The sequence below is a fragment of the Sprattus sprattus genome, assembly GCF_963457725.1.
Source record: "Sprattus sprattus genome assembly, chromosome: 12".
Taxonomy (NCBI): Eukaryota; Metazoa; Chordata; class Actinopteri; order Clupeiformes; family Clupeidae; genus Sprattus; species Sprattus sprattus.
Genome location: NC_137910.1, coordinates 20007206 through 20027109, shown reverse-complemented (window position 1 = coordinate 20027109; position 19904 = coordinate 20007206). Strand labels below are relative to the sequence as shown.

The following is a 19904-nucleotide window of genomic DNA, read 5'->3' as shown; positions in this document are numbered from 1 at the left end:
CACTGGGCTAATTTTACACCAGAGTTACTGACTGGGAAGGTGTCCTTTAGGGAAACGAAACCGTTTTTATGGGGGTTTTTTCTCGTTTTTTTTACCCGTTTACAGAGAGACCGGGAAGGTTGCCCAGGGTGGGATGCTGGAGGGGTTCCATCAGACGCCGCTGGGGGTCAGGGTTGAAAGGTGAACGCACATGGGCAGCCGCCCTTCCTCAGTGTGTTTGCACAGGTCAGGAGTTTCCTCTGGGGGGGGGGGGGGGGGGAGACTCAAGCCAATGATTACAGCTCCGTGGCAGTACTCTGACAGGTTTAAATAAACACCACTATGCCCAGGCCCCCTGACACACACACACTTACACATACACACACTCACTTATACGTACACAATCACTTATCCACATTCTATGACTTACACATACACAATCACTTATACATGCACACTCCCTCTCTCTTACTCTCTCTCTCTCTCTCTCTCTCAAACACACTCACTCTGTGTGTCTCTCTCTCACACACACACACACACACATACCGACACTCAATTATACATACACACACACACACACACACACACACACACACACACACACACACACACACACACACACACACACACACACAGCTCACGTCACAGACCATAGGGTGCAAAGAGCACTCATTATTTCTCCTGCATTCATTCAAGAGCTACGGTTGAGCTTGGGAGCAGCACATATGGCTACACTCAGTGCCTGTGTTGTGCTGATAGCAATCTGCCGTGCTTGTTTCATGTCATCCACGAAAGTAAGTCTGCACATGAGAGACCCACACGGCATCCAAGATGTTCAGCCTCATTTGGGTCGAGCGACTGCATGGAGCACAAAGGCTTCTTCAGACTGAGACCACAGTCACTCCATTACAAACACTTTTTCCATTGCTGCCCCATAGGGCATAACTGGCCAATAGCCAAAGCTCTATGGAACACCAGTTCCTCTTCGAATTTCCTTTTTCTTGTGTCGAAAGGACCTTCAAGAAAAAGTGAAAATGAACTAAATTCATTATTATCTGTTGTGGGAAACCCCATCAAAAGTCATCCCCATCTACTGAAGCTATGCACAGAGAACTCCAACCTCGACCTCAAGCTACAGGAGTTAAACATGAGTGGCCACCAGCTTGCCGTGAGGAGGCCAAAGCTGCCTCAGACCTGACAAGCGCAAAGTGGTGGGGGAGTGGGAGAAGTGTGCTCATCCTCCGAACAGCTATTTCAGGCGGCCATTGTTCCAGCTTGTCCTCAAAGCGCAGCAGAAGTCAACAGCAACAGCAGCCCGACTCCCAGCCTGTCCCTGTGTGTGTGTGTGTGTGTGTGTGTGTGTGTGTGTGTGTGTGTGTGTGTGTGTGTGTGTGTGTGTGTGTGTGTGTGTGTGTGACTCACGGAGGAGAGCGAGCCCAGCACACCAGGAGGGAGAAAACAGAGAGCATGACACGACTATTCTGAGCGCTCAACCCTGCCAAAACACAATCTGCTTCTGTCCTGCCTTCTTTACTTTTCTCACAGAAACACACACACACAGATGTGCACGTAGACACGCATTCTAAGTTATTGCCCCATGATGACTAACCACTCTGTATTTATGCGAGGGAAGTTTCATCTCTGACCCACATTCCTGGCCTTGCCTAAGCAATAATGATGATAGCGGTGCTGGTCAAAAGCCTTGAAGATGTTTCCTGAGATTCTGTCTTGTTTGGCTTGAGAAGCCCTTCTTCCTCTGACAACACATGACATCTGCTGCTCACAAACTTCTCCTTCACACCCTTGACAAACATGAACTTCCACGTCTCATGTACGAGATTGAGAAAATCCACATTGAGTGGGTATATATGTGTGGTTCCTGTTCTGTATATAGCATCATGTTGCCTTTGTACGAGTAAACAGACCTCTATATGTTAAATATGGCAAGTGTTTTAATTATGTACACATGTTTAATACACGTTGCATTGCTCGCCATCGTACACCTTAAAGCATAGACACAACAATAAATGATCCATGTGGTTTTGGGAAATGGATCATTTGGATAATGAGGTTGTTCTCCTCTGGCGTCTTGGTCTTTTGTTTCTCTTCTCTGTGTGCAGGTGCAGTATTATCATAACCTGGTGACTGCTGCCCTAAGCTATCTTACATCTATTATGGGTTCGACGAAAAGATCCTGTTCCCAGGCAACCATGGCGACGGACTGTTTGGCAGGCACTGCTTGACCTTTGATTGGAATGAAGCTTGTCAATCAGTGATTCAGCAGGGGAAATCAGTTCACACACACACACACCTACACACACCTACACACACCTACACACACCTACACACACACACACACACACACACACACACACACACACACACAATGATAGGGTATTCCCAGATGAATCCATCTGTATGAATACAAGGCTAAACACAAGACATCACACCATACAAAATCTTCACATAAGTCACACATTTCCCATACAGACACATTTGTAAAACCTTAAATGGGCAAAGCCTCACCATGATGGGCATAATCATTCATTATATATACTGTACCTACCCTGATAGTTATAATGCACAGGAGTGCTCTTTATGAAATCACATAAAACTGTGTCAAGAACTTCTCAGAGCGTGCACAGACAGACAGACACATACACACACGCACGCACACGCACACGCAAACGCACAGGTTTCTGCTGAGCTTTGAACTTCATTGCTTTTCCAGAAAATATTGTGTGTTTTTGCACGTGTGTGGGAGGGCATAGGAAGGCCTCTGTGTGTGTGAGTGTGTGTGTGTGTAGGTCCTCCCTCTACCCTCCCTCCCTGTCCACACAAACCCCCCCTGCAGCCTATAACTACACAAAGGACCTATTTATAGTCCAATGGTGGTCGTCGCCGCACACACACACACACACACACACACACACACACACACACACACACTCGATTTCACTGTTCTGCATCCAACTTCTTCCCTCACCCTCCATTCCTCTCTCTCTCTGCTGTGCCATAAACTTCCTGTTTGAGGGGAAACTGGGAGCAGTGCACCCTTCTTTACTGGACTCACAGGGCTGCAGCCATTGCCGTGGCAACGGGATGTTTGGTTTCCAGGATATAACCAGTCTGAGTTTCTCACTTTCCTTCCTCCTGCTCTGCTTCTCTATTTGTCTCAGCACAAAGTCTACCACCGAGGGGAGATGTTTAAGAGTCTTTCAGATGAAGGTATTTTCATGTCACTTTATCTATCTCTCACTGTCAACACACACACGACAGCTGGAACAAGACTGGCAGTGAAGGAGTGGTCTCTGCATTCTCTGGCAGCTAAAGTGGCAGCCTGAATACTGGCGTGCAGTATTATGGGAAAGAGAGAGATCAGAACCAAGACTGAAAAACAGGGAAACTGAAGGGTTTGGACTAGACTGAGGAAAGAGAGCTTGAGTATTGAGCTAGATTGAAGGCACAACAGCAGCGATAACATTGTGACCTCAGGAAGTAATCCCACTCATCTCCTCGGGTGCCACAGAGCGCTTCCTGCGCCACAGTAAACAAACTCGGCCAGTCAGGATGTCCTGTGCTTGCGCCATTCCTCTCGCAATACATACATCTTAAGAAAGGAGGGATATGCTAAATACAGAGAACAAAGGAGAGAAAGAAAAAACACTAGACTTTTGTGGATTCATATGAATGACACTGACAGGACACCATAGGGTGAGCATTTAAATGCTAAACGTAGGTGGTTTTCTTGTTAAAAGAAGGTTAACTTTCAGGTATTTGTAAGCTAAAGAGGCACAAACACACACACACGTATGACGCCCAGTCTTTAAAATGAGACCAGCGTGCATGGCAACAGGTTGTTCTGTGGCTGGATTGCATGTTCTAACTACATCTGCCTAATGGAGATCTCTCTTGTCAGTAATGTTTGTGTGTGTGTGTGTGTGGGGGGGGGGGGGGGGGGGGGGGGGGCAGACTGCTTGAGCAGCCCACCTCAACCCTGTCATTACCAGCTACACAGGAAATAACAAGAAATACATTTACTGAACTACTGGTGGACGATTATAACTATCACAGCATCTTGTGGACTCAGATAACAGTGGTTTTAATCATATCCAAATTGGAATAATTCAGCAGTTGTTTGCTGAGTGTCTTGTTGAGAAGTCAGGCAGAGCTAATCACAGAGCTGACAACTGTGGGCTAAACCGCAGAGATCACAATCCCACGCAGTTCTCTAGAACATGGCGACACACACACACACACTGGTTTCAGTTAGATCCGGGGTGAGGTCATCATTGCTACTCATGCTTCAGCCTGATCAGTTTCCTGTCGAGCTTCTCTTTCTCTGTTACAGCAGCAGCAGCAGCAGTCAGGAGTTTCCCCATCAATAATGCCAGCAGGATGTTTACCCCCAAACACTCTATATCAGCCCCATCACTCCTTACAGCACAGGCAAACATCAGGCGTCATGTCAATGAAGTCAACCAAGAGACACAAACAACTTGCCGGGACAAGATGCGTTATCGACCCGCACACAGAGAAAGAGTGAGAGAGAGAAAGAGAGAGATAGAGAGAGAGAGAGAGAGAGAGACAGACAGACAGACAGAGAGAGAAAGAGAAAGGGACACAGACCTTGTGGTTTCTCGCTCTGTCATGGGAGCTGTGGGTTTGCTTACATGCTAAAATCCTGCTTAGAGACATAGCCGTGACGTATGCATGACACTGCATTTGGTCATGGATCATGATCATGCAACAATCAGAGGTAAACCAAGGGCTGGGGGGGACTGATTTGGGTAATAGCTTTACAAAAGAGTCCCTTCAACAGAAGGAGCGTTGAAGAGCACAGAGCCAAGGAAACACACCAGTCACAGTAGCCAGTAGTCTTTTTCTGCCTTTATTTTCCATCGAATTCCTTTAAAGAGGGAGAGGACAACAGAGCCTCTGCTTTGTAGCTTAGTCTGCTAAGGCAAACATGAGAAAGATTACAAAATAGTCAGAATTAGAAAAATATACATCGCTATTACGAGGCACTTCAACGCTGAGAATCAGTTTCCATTTGTGAGTCTTTTTTTTTCTTGCTTATGATTTAAGAAAATATAACAATATGCCGTTTACTTAAATCTGTAAACAGACATGAAGTGAAAGGCTTTGAACCGAGTGTTTGCTTCTTTTGTTTGTGAAAACTGATGCTGGATCTTGAATTTCAGCCATTAATCTGGTGAATGAAGGTGATTTATATTTAGTATTAAGACAAGATGAGCACTAATGTCGTTTCCATTCACCTATTACACACAAAACTGTAGATACCGAGCTTTTCTTTTAGTTTTGACCCACAAGCCAAGCATTGCCTCTCTGGGTGTCGCCATCTTGCCAACTTCCTTTCTACATCTGTACGTTGCTTCATAAGACTGACACACTTTTAACCTCTGTGGTTACTTTCCTCTGGCCTGGATACACGTATCGTGTTTCCTGGATACACGTCAACATCCTTGGGAAAAAGAGACAAGGGACTGGTGCAAACATTCCGTCGCAGTAGGCTTCAGTTTGTGGGTTTACTTGCAGACAAGACCAAATGCACAGAACTTCCTTTTTTTGGATTTACAAAACAAAATCATTCACACACACACAAGCTCAACTGAATTTGAAATCAAACCTTTTGATTAACAAACACTTCATCTAGATCTTTGACATTTGTCACAAAGCCCTCAAAGACATGAAAGTAATAGGAGGATGTAATTTAAGGAAGAGCCCTGCTAAAGAAACAACTATCATCCTTTGCTTTAATTCAGTCCACAAAGGCTCTCTCTCCCTTCCAGGTCTTCATGTAACCCCAATTCTCACAGAGAACCTGACTACCTGGATCAGATCAGATCAGATCCGACTGGACATCAGATTGACGAGAGGTGGATAGATAGACAGAGAGGACAACAAGGAAGAATGGATGTGTGAGTGCTGGGAATGAGAGATGTTATTCCTTTATCCGTCGTTCTTTCTTTCTTTCTCAAGGCAAAAGCTCTCTGAGAGAAAAGCCACAGTCCCAGCAGAGATGAGGAGACATACAAAACCCACACCACAGAATATTCCAGGCCTACAGTCAGACATTTCAAAGTCCTCCATCAAAGCTTTACAACTTGCTAAGTCCGTCTGTGTTTTTTTGTCCTGTCTTAAAGACCAACGTGCTCAGTTCTTTTCGATCTGTTCGATGTCCAGCTCTTCATCCAACTCACAAGCTGCCTCTTTCTCCTCTGCCCTGTGCCTACCCTTCCAGAACGTTCCATGCTCCTCGTCTTCTTCCTCCTCCTCCTCTTCCTCCTCGCCCCTGTTAGGGGTGTCACACCTTGAGCCCACACTACACGCAGAGTCTGTGTCTAGCTCCTCCTCCTCTTCCTCCTCCTCGTATGACGAATCCTCCTCCCCATCGCCATCTCTCTTGTGCAAACTCTGCCCAGACCCCGCCCTCAAGCCAGACAGGCAGGTGCGCGTGGTCTCTGATTGGCTGGGAATGATAGAGGGGGGTGGGTCCACAGGTGAGTGGCAGGTCTCGAAGAAAGAGAACCCTGGGCAGCTCAGACTGTGGAAGTGCTGTTTCTGTGAACAAATCAACAAAGGAGAGGGCAATTAAAAAACAAGCTAAGCTACATGCAGGAGAAATAGAGAAGTTTCAAATTCTATGCTACATTCCATCCGATCATAAGGCGACACCATCTCGTAATTAGTAGGATTCAACTGCTCTTGTGGGGAAATCCCTGTCCGGTGATTAATATCGTGGAGTGACTTGTGAAACATGAAGCCAGAGTAAGATGGACTTTGACGGCCTGCATCTTGTCTGAGTCACACTGATGGAAATGTACCACCGCAGAGATGTAACTACTGACACACGGCATGAGACACCCTGCCCACACACTTCCTGGAGGTTCCTAGCAGTTAGACCATTACTGCATTTCAGATTATGTGAGTGAGTGAGTGTGTGTGTGTGTGCGTGTGTGTGTGTGCGTGTGTGCGTGTGCGTGTGCGTGTGCGTGTGCATGTGTGTGTTTGTGTGTGCATGCATGTGAGAATGTGCTCTCAAAGGCATCGGTTCATCTCAGATTGACACATCTGCGGGTGAGTGTGTGTGTGTGTGTGTGTGTGTGTGTGTGCTTGTGATGGTGTGTGTGTGCCGTTTTGTTTTTGTGCGCCAGCAGCCATGCCTGACCTAACCACAACAGAGTGAATCATGACATCTTTCATGTGCAAACTGCACATAGTCACTTAACAGACACAGCCCTTGTTCCAGCCTTGGCTAACAGGTGTGCGTGTGGTTGTAAATGTGTGTGTGTGTGTGTGTGTGTGTGTGCGGTGGGGGATGGGTGGTCCATGAGAGGAAGGTATTCCAGATTGGATAACATTCCATCCTGAGAGGGGTGAACCCTCCATTTGAAAATCCCCAGTATGCACCCGACCCAAAATTACTCCCACGGACCCTTCGCTAAGTGATGTTCAGCTATGATCACCATGTTTTCAATTCCTGGAATGAAGTGTGTCAAGTATGTACATGTTTTTGTGTATCTGTGCGTGTGTGTGTTTCACACTGTGTGTGTGTGTGTGTGTGTGTGTGTGTGTGTGTGTGTGTGTGTGTGTAATAGGTTTATGACCTTGAACCATTGCCAGTGAGTTTATATTAATAGCCTAGGAGACCTGACTGTGCAGTGATCTGCCACCTTGTCAGATTTATGGACAAATGACTACTGACTTTACCCTGCAATTTCATTCTCTCTGTCAGACAAGCACACACACACACACACACCAAATTCCCGAGAGGCCGGTTCATGAAGATCCTGAGCTCTGAGAATGCAGTAGCTCAACAGCTGATGATGAACCTTTTGAAATCCACAAATGTCTCGGAAATCCTCGTAACTCAGGCTCTCTCTCTCCCTCTCGCTCCTTAAACCACAGTCAGCAAAGGAAACCCCACTATCACTCCCACTCATTCTTTCTCTCTCATTCTCTCGCTACCCACAGGTTGCCAGTGGACTCAAATTTCCACACTCAACTCCTGTCTGGCAGCCCTGTGTCAACACAATCCTCCCAGCCCTGATCAGCCCACTGCGCTCCCTCTATGCCAGCTTCTGGTGCATTCTTTCTTTCCCTTCAACACCACTCCTCTCTCTCCCTCTTTCTTTCTCTTCCTGCTTTCATCTTTTTGGTGGGCCTGCTTGTTGTTGGAGTTCTTCTACAGAAAACTATAGCCTGGAGATATACTGGTGTTTGTGTGCGTGTTGGTAATTTGTTTTTCACCATGAGCTCAGATGCTGAGACAGGGAGGCATCCAGGCATGTCTGATGTTCTGCATAAATGCACAAGCACATGGACGCACGCACATACGCACACACACACACCGCCCACAAACACACGCTCCAGTGTGGATTTCTGGAAACATATATTTGTGGAGTGCAACCAAACATCTCATATAGCTTTTCTGATCAGCCCAAAAAAACACACCCTAACAAACACAGACTGCACATGGCAACAGGGCACTTTCGCCTAAGGAGCAGAACGCAGACACATGGATAGACTGAGGCAAGGAAGACAAAGAATGAAACATTCAGAGACAAGAAAAACTAAAGAAAGAAAGATTAAGAGAATGTGACTTCAAGAAAAAAGAGTGTAAGAACATGTTCTGGGAACAGGCAGCGTTTGCCTTTCAGTTGATGGCATATCCCAATAGTCATCTCCGTCTACAGTCTGGGAGTGTTGCCTAGTGTCTGTGTGACTGGTAGGGGTTTACCTGGGTCATCTTGGCCAGGTCCAGTGAGGGTCTGGCCTCCTGGCTGTTGTGCTCATCCGGGCGGCGCCTCTTCACTCCTGCCACCTTCTTCTCGCTCAGCACGCAGGGCTGCGAACGGCTCCGTGGCAACGACCCAGGTCCTGCTCCCGCCCCCACACCGGGCTCGGCGCCGGGCGGCTCCGACACGCCCAGCCGTGGCGGCGGCAGTGCCTGCAGGACTAGCGGGAGTGTGTGTGAGCGCCCGTGACTGTGGGGGTGCACTTGCGCGTGTGTGTGTGTGGAGCGCGCGGGCAGGCTGACGCTGCAGCTTCTCTGCATGGGCGGCCCGCTGTGCCAGCGACGTTTCTCCACCCACGACCACACCCGGGAGCCCTGCGGTCGCCACGGCGACGAGGACGACAAGGAGAAGGCTGAGCGACCCCCGGCCCCTCCCCCTCCCCCTCCATCTCCCCACATCAGCTCGTCGGAGGACAGAGAGCGACATTGGCGCTTAGAGGGTGGTGCCGCATGGGTGTGTGTGGGGGGAAGGCCAGAGCCGTGGGTCTCGTTCAGGCTCAGGTCCTGGATGAGGTGTGTGAGGGCGCTGGCGGCCGTGCGGACTCCCAGTCCTCCCCCCATATGGGCCCTATCAGGCTGGACACAGCCCCCCGCCAGACCCAGCCAGCAGTCTCCTTCTGATACACACACACACACACAGGGAGAAAGATAGAAGCACACACATGAGCAGTCATAAAGGAACACGTATACACAGCATATACACATGCCAACAAAGTGTCTCCTTGTAGTACACAGACAGAGAGATACAAACCCAAACATGACCAGTCATAAACACACAAAACATATATATATATATATATATACAGTATACTGTATATACAGCCGCAGAAAAAATTAAGAGACCACTTCAAAATTATCAGTTTCTCTGGTTTTACTATTTATTGGTATGTGTTAAAGTAAAATGTACATTTTAGTTTCATTCTATAACCTACTGGCAACATTCCTACCAAATTTCAAATAAAAATATTGTCATTTAGATCATTTATTTGCAGAAAAATGACAATTGGTCAAAATAGCAAAAAAGATGCAGTGTCTTCAGATCTCGAATAATGCAAAAAAAACAAGCTCATATTCATTTTTAAACTACACAATACTAATGCTTTAACTTAGGAAGAGCTCAGAAATCAATATTTGGTGGAATAACCTTGATTTAAAATCACAACTTTCATGTGTCTTGGCATGCTCTCCACCAGTCTTTCACATTGCCGTTGGGTGACTTTATGCTTTTCCGCGGCTGTATATATACATATATACCACACACACACAAATATGTACCACATATACTTACATGCCAACACATTTACACGTGGCCATGCACAAAATGACAAGTACAGGCACATACACACACACACACACACACACACACACACACACACACACACACACACACACACACACACACACACACACACACACACACACACACACACACACACACACACACACACACACACACACACACACACACACACACACACACACACACACACACACACACACACACACACACACACAATATCATTCAGAGAAATACGGTACATGCATTCAAATGAGGTAATCACACACACACACGCACAGCCATTAACACGCAACCATTAACAGACAGTGAAGCATTCATGGACACACACGAATACATACTCACGAGAGAGAGAGAGAGAGGAAGAGACATAGAGAGAGGGAAAGGGAAAGAGACAAGGCGAGGGAGAAAGAGAGAGAGGAAGAGACACACACAGAGAGAGAAAAATACCAGTTAGACAGCAACCAGTATTCCTCTGCTCATCCAACAGAGGCCTTCAGTGCAGTACAACTGAAGCCACTGTGCCCCCACAGCCATACCCATCCCCTCCAGAACAAGGAAGCCCACAGGACAAAATCTGGCCTAAAATGTGGGAGAGGGAGTCACACTGTACGAAACCTACAACTGTCAGACTGTGCCGAATCCTACAGGCATCTGAGCAATGTGCCACACGAGGATGTCCGCGCCAAACACAAGGGCCTGGAAACCCACCCACATTGGCACAAGACGGCACAAGATGGCACAAGGACATTTGTCCGAAGCCTAAAAAAGGGGCCTTTTGATAGTGTGGTCTGTAGGTGCACAGTAAGCATTGTCATCTTCTCTGGGCCCTGTGTAGTAGCCAAGCTTTGTGCTGAGCCCGCCCATGTGAAACTGCAGTGGGTCTGTAATGGGACACTTTCTTTTTGGAGCGGAGAGAAAAGAGGCCTACTTTTTGATATTTATGGCATTCTCCGGAACACACAAGGAAATACTGGAGGCGAAAAACAATCACTCTGGGAAGAATTATGCTGTTCGTACACCTCAAGGCGGAACAAGAGAGGCTTGTTTGCGTGACTCGGGTGGGTGAGCGTGGCACGCGACAGGTGGGGTGTGCCAAAGACGTTAGCAGTTAGAGGTAACAACTGACTGAGCATGAGGATATGACTATACTGTAAACTAAACACTTTTTTCAGTCTTCAGTGGAGCAAAACAGAATGAAAAACAGATAGAAAGAAAGAGAGAGAGAGTTTGTGAGTGTGTGAGTGTGTGTGTGTGTGTGTGTAACCGAAAGAGACAGATAGTGAGTGAGTAAGTGAGTGAGTGAGTGAGTGAGTGAGTGAGTGAGTGAGTGAGTGAGTGAGTGAGACAGTGTGAGAGAGAGACAGTGAGTGAGTGAGTGAGTGAGTGAGTGAGTGAGTGAGTGAGTGAGAGACTTACCCACTGAGCTACAGGAGAAAAGTGTGGTCCCTTTGCTCATGGTGCTGGGCTCATGCTGCAATAAACACACACACACAAACGCACGGTGTGATTCTCCAGAGCCATTTCCCATAATGATTTCTGCTGAACCCTTTGCTGATGGCAGCATTTTTGCAGTGCCATTTCCAAAATGTTAGTTCCTCTCATGCTTGACCTGGTCTTTGCCTAAACTGGCAGCAGTTAGTGTCACTCAAGTATGCTGACAGTTGAGTTCAACTGACTGCATCAGCAATTCCACCTGGGCTCGCATGACTGAATGGCACCGGATTATTTTTTAAGATGCAGGCACCAAGGGATCACACTGAACTAATGGCACCTGACAGCTTCTTTGTTCACCTCCATATATAACGGTCACGACAGGACTGCTGTGTCATGGTGTGACCTATCTGTGAGGCTACAACAGTGTTATTACAGAGTTGACAAATGCTTTTGATGATGATTCATATCTGCATGTTACTGCACTGCTATACTGTGAATGTGGGTGTGTGTGTGTGTGTGTGTGTTTGAGCTTACATTGTCCACGCCCTTCTTTATTTCCAGTGTTTTGGAGTAGAGAATCACCATGGTAACGCGTGTGAGTGTTCCTGAGCTTGGCTGTGCAAGAGAAGAAGGGGCACAGGGGCGGCCATCCTAGATGAGGACAGAGTGGTTGGCGTTCTGTTCGGGAGTGGCCTCAGGAGTGTGTGTGTGACACAGCCTCCAATCCCTGTACATACAACACACACACAGACAGAGAAACCACATTAGTTCAGAATTGGTACTAACAGTGCAGGCAAAAGGTACATAAAATGCCAAATATTTCTAGTCCTGTGCAAACTCATTTGTAAGCACGAACACACACAAACACACCCAAAAGCGTGCCTGACAGTAGGCACGGCCCAACCAAAAAACAGAAGCTGTGGGTGTGGGAAAAGATTACGGGCATGAGTCTACTTGTGCCTCTTTGTGTATATATGTATGTATGTGTATGTGTGTGTATGTATGTGTATGTGTGTTTATATGGGTGTATGTACATATGTATGTTTGTGTGTGTGTATGTGCTGTGTGTGTGTGTGTGTGTGTGTGTGTGTGTGTGTGTGTGTGTGTGTGTGTGTGTGTGTGTGTGTGTGTGTGTCCTTCTACCAGCTCAGCACACCAGCCCTGTGGTGTGGGTTGGGGGAGTGTGAAAGAGCTTCAAAGGAACCCACAGCTGCTAGAACCATTCTAGCAGAAACGCTAGCTGCACAGCAGAGTGCAAAGCAGGATTACTCCCCTCCACCACAGACAGGTTAATCCACTCCATAAATACAGCCCAGTCAGTCAGCGGCTGTAGCCCAGAGCTAGATAACTGACAGAATAAAACACACATACACACCCACCATCTCTCTCTCATGCACGCACGCACGCATACTGGTAGTAGAGGTTGGCCAGGGAGCAGGTGTGTGCTTTAGCTCTAATTGGAGCACAGGAATGACAAAGGCTCAGGGTAATGAACACACACAAACTAACACAAGTGAAATGAACACACTCAAACTAACACAAGTGAAATGAACACACGCAAACTAACACAAGTGAAATGAACACACTCAAACTAACACAAGTGAAATGAACACACACAAACTAACACAAGTGAAATGAACACACACAAACTAACACAAGTGAAATGAACACACACAAACTAACACAAGTGAAATGAACACACACAAACTAACACAAGTAAAATGAACACACACTGTAAACCCGAACAAGTTCAGAGAACTCAAAACTTTTGATGTAACCGATTACATAAGAAAATTTGAGTACATATATTATACATGAAGGAATGAAAATGTATAATTTTTGAGTTAAGTTTACTTAAAAAAAATAATATATGTACTCAAATTTAATCGGTTACATCAAAAGTTTTGAGCACGCAAACTAACACAGGTAAAATGAACACACTCAAACTAACACAAGTGAAATGAACACACTCAAACTAACACAAGTGAAATGAACACACTCAAACTAACATTAGTGGAGTAATGTGGCTTAAGCTGCCGCTACACCACTAGGAGCATGAACATTGATGTTAATCTCTAATGCATGTACACAAACACACACACACACACACACACACACACACACACACACACACACACACACACACACACACACACACACACACACACACACACACACACACACACACACACACACACACACACACACACACACACATTTTCTCTCTCTCTTTCACACGCAAACACACACATAAATACCTCATACTCGTGTGCTTATTATTTTATTGGATCAACCATTTCTTCCTGCATAAACAAACCTCATGCATGACAAATGAGGACAACCAAACAGATCTACAAGAGAAGGAACCAAAACTAAGACTCCCAATGAGATGAATGATAAGGACAACATAACGAGACGCACACGCACAAGCACACTAACTGAGTGTGCCTACTGTGTCAAGTTCACGTCAGGCTGGCTGCTAATCTGGCACTCAGGTAAGCTCACAGTGGTTCGTTCTCTAATACTGTCAGTTTGTCACACACACACACAGACACACAGACACACACACTGACAGAGAGAAACACACACACACAACTGAGAGACAGCTCAGTAGAATGGCTCAGGAGTTAAACTAAAGATCTTAGGTCTGATTATGCAAACTGGAACATTGCGGGTCAGAGGCCAGCTTCTATTACGGTCATTACTGTACTGTACGACTACCTCTCACGAACCCTTCTCACACACATGGACGGACACACGCAAACATGCACACAGCTACAGTGCAGTTTCCATCTCCACTGCTCCAGCAACATGTCACACACACACACGTGCAAAATAACTGGGAAACATTTATGTTCCCCATATTATGCTAGGAGAAACCTCATGCACACGCACAGACACACACAGACACACAGACACACACACACACACACACACACACACACACACACAAACACACATCATCATACCTTTCCTGTAGATATTCTTTTAGTAATGTAACTTTTTCCACCCACTTCACCTCAGCAATACTACTAGTTAACAGCAGGGAACAGTTGTCCATCGTTACACAGACATTAGATAACATCCCTCATGACATCATAGAGTGAACGCTTAAGATTTGCCTGTTGTTGCTGCTGTACTCCTTGGCTATTTACACAGGCAGGGCTGAACAGGCATGGCACTCTGGATGCCTTTTTCTTCTGGCAGATAAATGGACACCTAAATGATGCCTTTTCAGGTGCTGCCTGGTATTGGGTGTCCCATACCATTTGGGTTTGGTTACAAAGCACCTGGGAAGAATTTGTGTGGTGTCCCGGGACTGTGTGTGTGTGTGTGTGTGTGTGTGTGTGTGTGTGTCTGTGGCTTTTGATGCTCCTGACGAGCTGTTATTTACACACACACACACACACACGCAATGGAAAAACAGCTCACAAGAATAAAAGTACTGGAGTAGTAGAGTACGATCAGCACCCATAATCCCCAATGCCACCCACTATACTGCCACCTGCTAAAGAATATCATGATTAAACGACTTCTGAGGAAAGCTCTGGACCTAATCCCGACCTATTCCCTTTATACACACCCACATACCGAGAGAGAAAAAGAGTCCTGCATTTTTGTGTTTGTGCGTTACTGAAAGGCATTTCTAACTGTAACCACAGGATTTTTTTTACTTCAGAATATCACAGAGTTTCAACCACCAATCACACCTACCAATTGGTTTTAAGCAATGCACAGCAACACAATCATAACTATGCAGATAAACACACACCTATCGAAAAGGGGGAATCCTTACAAACATCTGTTTAGAGCTGAAAGCATTGCTCAGGTGGCTCAGTGATTTTGTGGATAGAGCTGAGTGCCCTTCAGGAATCTCTCTTCCCCCCAACACACACACACACACACACACACATTCTTCCTGTGCACCTATACAGAGACTGCATGCCTCACAAGCTTCTCCGTGTGTGTGTGCGTGTGCGTGTGTGCGTGTGTGTTTGAGTGTGTGTATGAAAGAGTTTAAGATTTACACCATTAAAATTGAAAAATTCACACACTCTTGTTATGATCGACAATGGTGGTATTTAATGCTCATTTTCCAATACCACAGACACACACACTTTTGGCCAATCTGATTGATAATATCTCTTTCATTCTTCTGCTTCTGTATTTTGCTGCCACACACCTTCAGCCTCTGACAAAGCGGTGCATATCTCCAGAGTGATTCACCGCAGTTTCTCTGTTCTTGCCCTGCATGTGTGCTTTCGTGTAAGATTGTGTTTGTGTGTTGGTTTGAGACTGTCTGTGGTATCGGAAAATGAGCATAATAATACCCCCATTGTCGTTCGTAACAAGAGTCTTATGATGTTAACAAAAACAGAACATGAGGTAACTTTTGAGCCTGGTGCCTGCTCTCCAGTCCCTGGCCAGTGGGGGAGTGAAGTGGGGGTGGGGGTAGTTCATTAGTGAGCTGTTTGACTACTCCACTTTAATGTTTCTCACCCACTACTGTTGGGGTGTGTTACAAACCTTTGTATCTTTATGTGTGAGAGAAGTGGAACTGTGCATGTGTGTGTCCATGCATGATGGCAGCAATAGAGGGCTGCTTTTATACTAGTATGGGTGGGCGTTAATGTCCGTGAGTGTCCAGGCAAGAGAATCATAAATGAAGGTAAGCCTGTGCAAACACACACACACACACACACACACACACACACACACACACACACACACACACACACACACACTCACTCACTCACTCACTCACTCACTCACTCACACACCTAACACACACACCAGACACAGGCCCAGTATTTAGAATGCAGCACACAGAGCAAAGTAGTTATGACTGTAGGCTCCAACAGAAGAATAGATGGCCATTAAAATGAATTGTGTGTTCAGACACACAAAGACAGGCATAGCTAACAGGCCCATTCTTTCCCCTCTATCTTTTGCCCCCCTCCCCCCATACCGCCACCAATGCACATAAACACACACTGAGGAAGACTTGAACACATCCTCTCTCTCTTTCTCCAACGCACACAAACGCACACTCACACTCACACTCACACTCACACTCACACTCACACTCACACTCACACTCACACTCACACTCACACACACACACACACACACACACACACAAAAGCTTTGCAAATGAGGCTAGCAAATCTGAGAGGCTCAGCTTGAAAACCTCCCAGTCGTCTTCAATGACCCCCATGGCATTGAGGCTGAGAGAAAAGGACCTCGCACACACACACACAAGTTTACTCTGGGCCTGTCGGCACACACACACACACACACACACACACACACACACACACACACACACACACACACACACACACACACACACACACACACACACACACACACACACACACACACACACACACACACACACACACACACACACACACACACACACACACACACAGGCCACTCCTGAGTGCACTGATCAACATTCATGAGACAGCCAGTGGACACATCTCAAATCGCTCGGCCACTCACCCAGCAGCTTCCATTGCAGGATTATGTCCCCAAGACACCATAGAGAAAGAGCTGCCATAGAGCCCTCTTTCCCCATGGCATCCACAGCGCATGGCCTTGGATGACCTTCCAATGCAAGCGCATGTCAAAGATAGCAGAACGCGATGAACTACAAGGGAACAGTGAGGGTTGCCACACTGAAGTCTGGCCCGAGATGACATGCATGGTAAAAAAAAAAAGGAGCTCAGAGCACTCCATGTTCAATGATAACTAATGATAACAGATATCCACCAAGAGCCTGAAGTTCACATTTGTTATTTATGCAAACACATATGTGCAGACTTACACACACATTTAATTTATTGGTATAAACACTCACACTACCAACCTGCTTATACATTCTATGTCTCTCTCCCTCTTACACACACATGCACACACAGCGTGTAACATGAAGCTACAGACGCCACAGGCCAGAGCACACAAGTGCACCCATGTACAGACTCACACACACACACGCAAGCTTGACGAGCCACTGCCTGCTTCCCCTTACTAGCCATTCTGTTTTCCACAAAACACAGCATACCTAGAGAGTGTGAGTTCACACCACTATTTCCACATATTCTTTCAGACTTTTCCTGTAATGTTCGGGTTAAGACTTCCAGGTAATGCCTGCGCAACCTTAGTGAAAGCCAAACCAATTGCATATCGCCAAAACAAAGATATGGCAAAACTTGAGACTACAAGAACCAGATCAAGGTAATCTCTCTATGTCCACACACACACAGACAGACACACAATACAATGTCAAACAGTTTGGCCTTCTTTCTCTGTAAGAATGAGGCCTTTAAACCTTGCAGACAGCTATCAATGTGGTCGAAATACAATTTAAAAGCTTCTCACCCCTTGTAAATTAGCTTTGGAATTATAAATCTCACACACACACACACACACACACACACACACACACACACAGAGGGCAGCGGAAGCAAACAAGCCCTTTGAATGGCACCCAATTCCAAATTATGCCAGAGGGCCAGGGTACAAGTGATAAATGTTCGGTATATATGTATGTATGTTTGTGTGCATCATGTAGACAGGGCGTGCTCGGACTCTCCAGTCCGCTGTTAATCGTGTCATGACACAAACCCTGCTGGGGAAAAAAACTTGCGGCATGCACGTGTATGTCAATGTAACGAGATAAAGCGACCACACTAGCCTCCAGGCTGCTTACAAAGGTTTCCGCAGTGTGAACAAGGACTGTGCCGAAACACACACGCACGCACGGTCGCCCTAAAACCAAGTCCTGGAGTGAAATAAACACTGCATAACGAGATGGTCTCGAGCACACTGCTCCAGTTTAATTGTGCGTAAACAAAGAAACGCGAACAAGCACTGTGTAGAAAAAGAGGGCACCGCGAGTGAAGGGGGGCGGGTAGTAAGTTGTGGGGCACTTGAACAAAGTTTTTCGTCCACCCTAATAACAGAACAGGAGCCTGGAAGACAGGGGAGGCTTTTGTCCCTGTCTGGCCGAGTCTGGTGGAGCAACAAAGCGAATGATCTCTTCATCAGCCTTCCCTTTGCTACGCTTCACATCATGGGCTAGCCCACGGAGCGGCAGTGAACATGCGCTGGTTTTACGCAGATACCAGAATCCCGGTGGCTCCATATATTTCGTGTTGTTCAACGTAACACCAAACATCATAAAGAAGCATACATTAGAATAACAAAAGGTAAATTTACGAAATGCTGCTGCTGAAATGCGGAATGTTGTGGGGAGCGTCGTAAAATGCGTTGGTGACAAATGCACTTAAGTAGACTTGTAAATAGACTTACGTATTTTGTTACAATCACCCATTTCACCTTAAAAGCGATTACAATTATATTTGGGATTAAATACATTACAAAATAATGTATAAACCAAAAGAGCAATTTGGACCATGAGTGTGGCTGATGTCTCGCAAACAGAATAGTTTAAAGTCGGAAAAAAACTTTATTTCGCATATCTTTAGGCCCTCTTATTACCATGCTGGGTCTTACTATGGGTCTCCTCACCATTATGTCTATCAACAGAAACAGCCATCTAGCTTCATATATCTAATTATTTACAGGGTTTATGATCTTAAACTTAGTTGTTAAATGTTTACAACTGTTGCTTACAACGTAATAACAGAGACAAATTGGTGCATACTACACAGAGGAAAAAACACTGTGTGATCAACAGACAAGAAGTTGTAATTTGAAATGTCTGAGTACCTGGCCAACTCTGTAGGTCAATTTAACTCATCTTCGAGCAAGGCAACAAAGGACCGGAGGGTTGCAAGCGGGTCCTCATGCGTACCCGTGTACACACTTGCGGAGACGGCGAGGGACTCTCCACACATCTCCGTTCACTTTCGACATGCTTACAATATCCGCATACAGCCAAACCATTCCTCAAACGTAGGGGTGCTCAGGTTAAATGAAAGTTCGTGTCCTCTTATCGCTAAAGAAGAAGCATAGTTAATGATACTCGAGTGTAACAAAACAAACTCAGAATTAGATCTCACAACTTTGTACTTTTATAGTCCTTATGTAGGCTACAATGAATCAATGGCAAAGCTTCCGCTACACATATGTCCCTGTAAGAATGGTATCTTCTACACACTATCGACGCCTCCCACCCTCCCCAAAAGAAACATTGAGAACCGAAAATGTAACTTTGAAACAATGACCCACTGAACATGTCACGCTGTCACGGTTAATCAGTAAATAAGTATGAAACAGCTGCCCAGGTGTTTGTGAAATCGTAACGATTTGGAAAGAAAATGTGTTGTTCCATTACCATTTTAGTCTGCTGAATAGCCTACGTTTAGCTTGTTTAACTTGAATTCACGTCAAGTCAAG

General features: G+C 45.9%; 1 protein-coding gene across 2 annotated transcripts; it reads right to left on the bottom strand.

Moving 5' to 3' along the window:
* Positions 1 to 4883: 4883 nt before the first annotated feature.
* LOC308373683 (protein FAM53B-like) lies at positions 4884 to 19396 on the bottom strand. Of its 2 annotated transcripts, none has more exons than XM_080849288.1 (5): positions 19275 to 19396; positions 12069 to 12261; positions 11517 to 11571; positions 8744 to 9417; positions 4884 to 6564 (listed from the first exon to the last, which is right to left on the bottom strand). In XM_080849288.1, exons 2-5 carry the CDS (start codon positions 12117 to 12119, stop codon positions 6157 to 6159), a joined length of 1188 nt encoding a protein of 395 aa, XP_080705414.1. In that variant the 5' UTR covers positions 12120 to 12261; positions 19275 to 19396; the 3' UTR covers positions 4884 to 6156. The 2 variants fall into 2 exon arrangements, with proteins under 2 accessions (XP_080705414.1, XP_080705415.1); XM_080849289.1 differs by lacking the exon at positions 19275 to 19396 and adding an exon at positions 14504 to 14570.
* Positions 19397 to 19904: the final 508 nt, after the last annotated feature.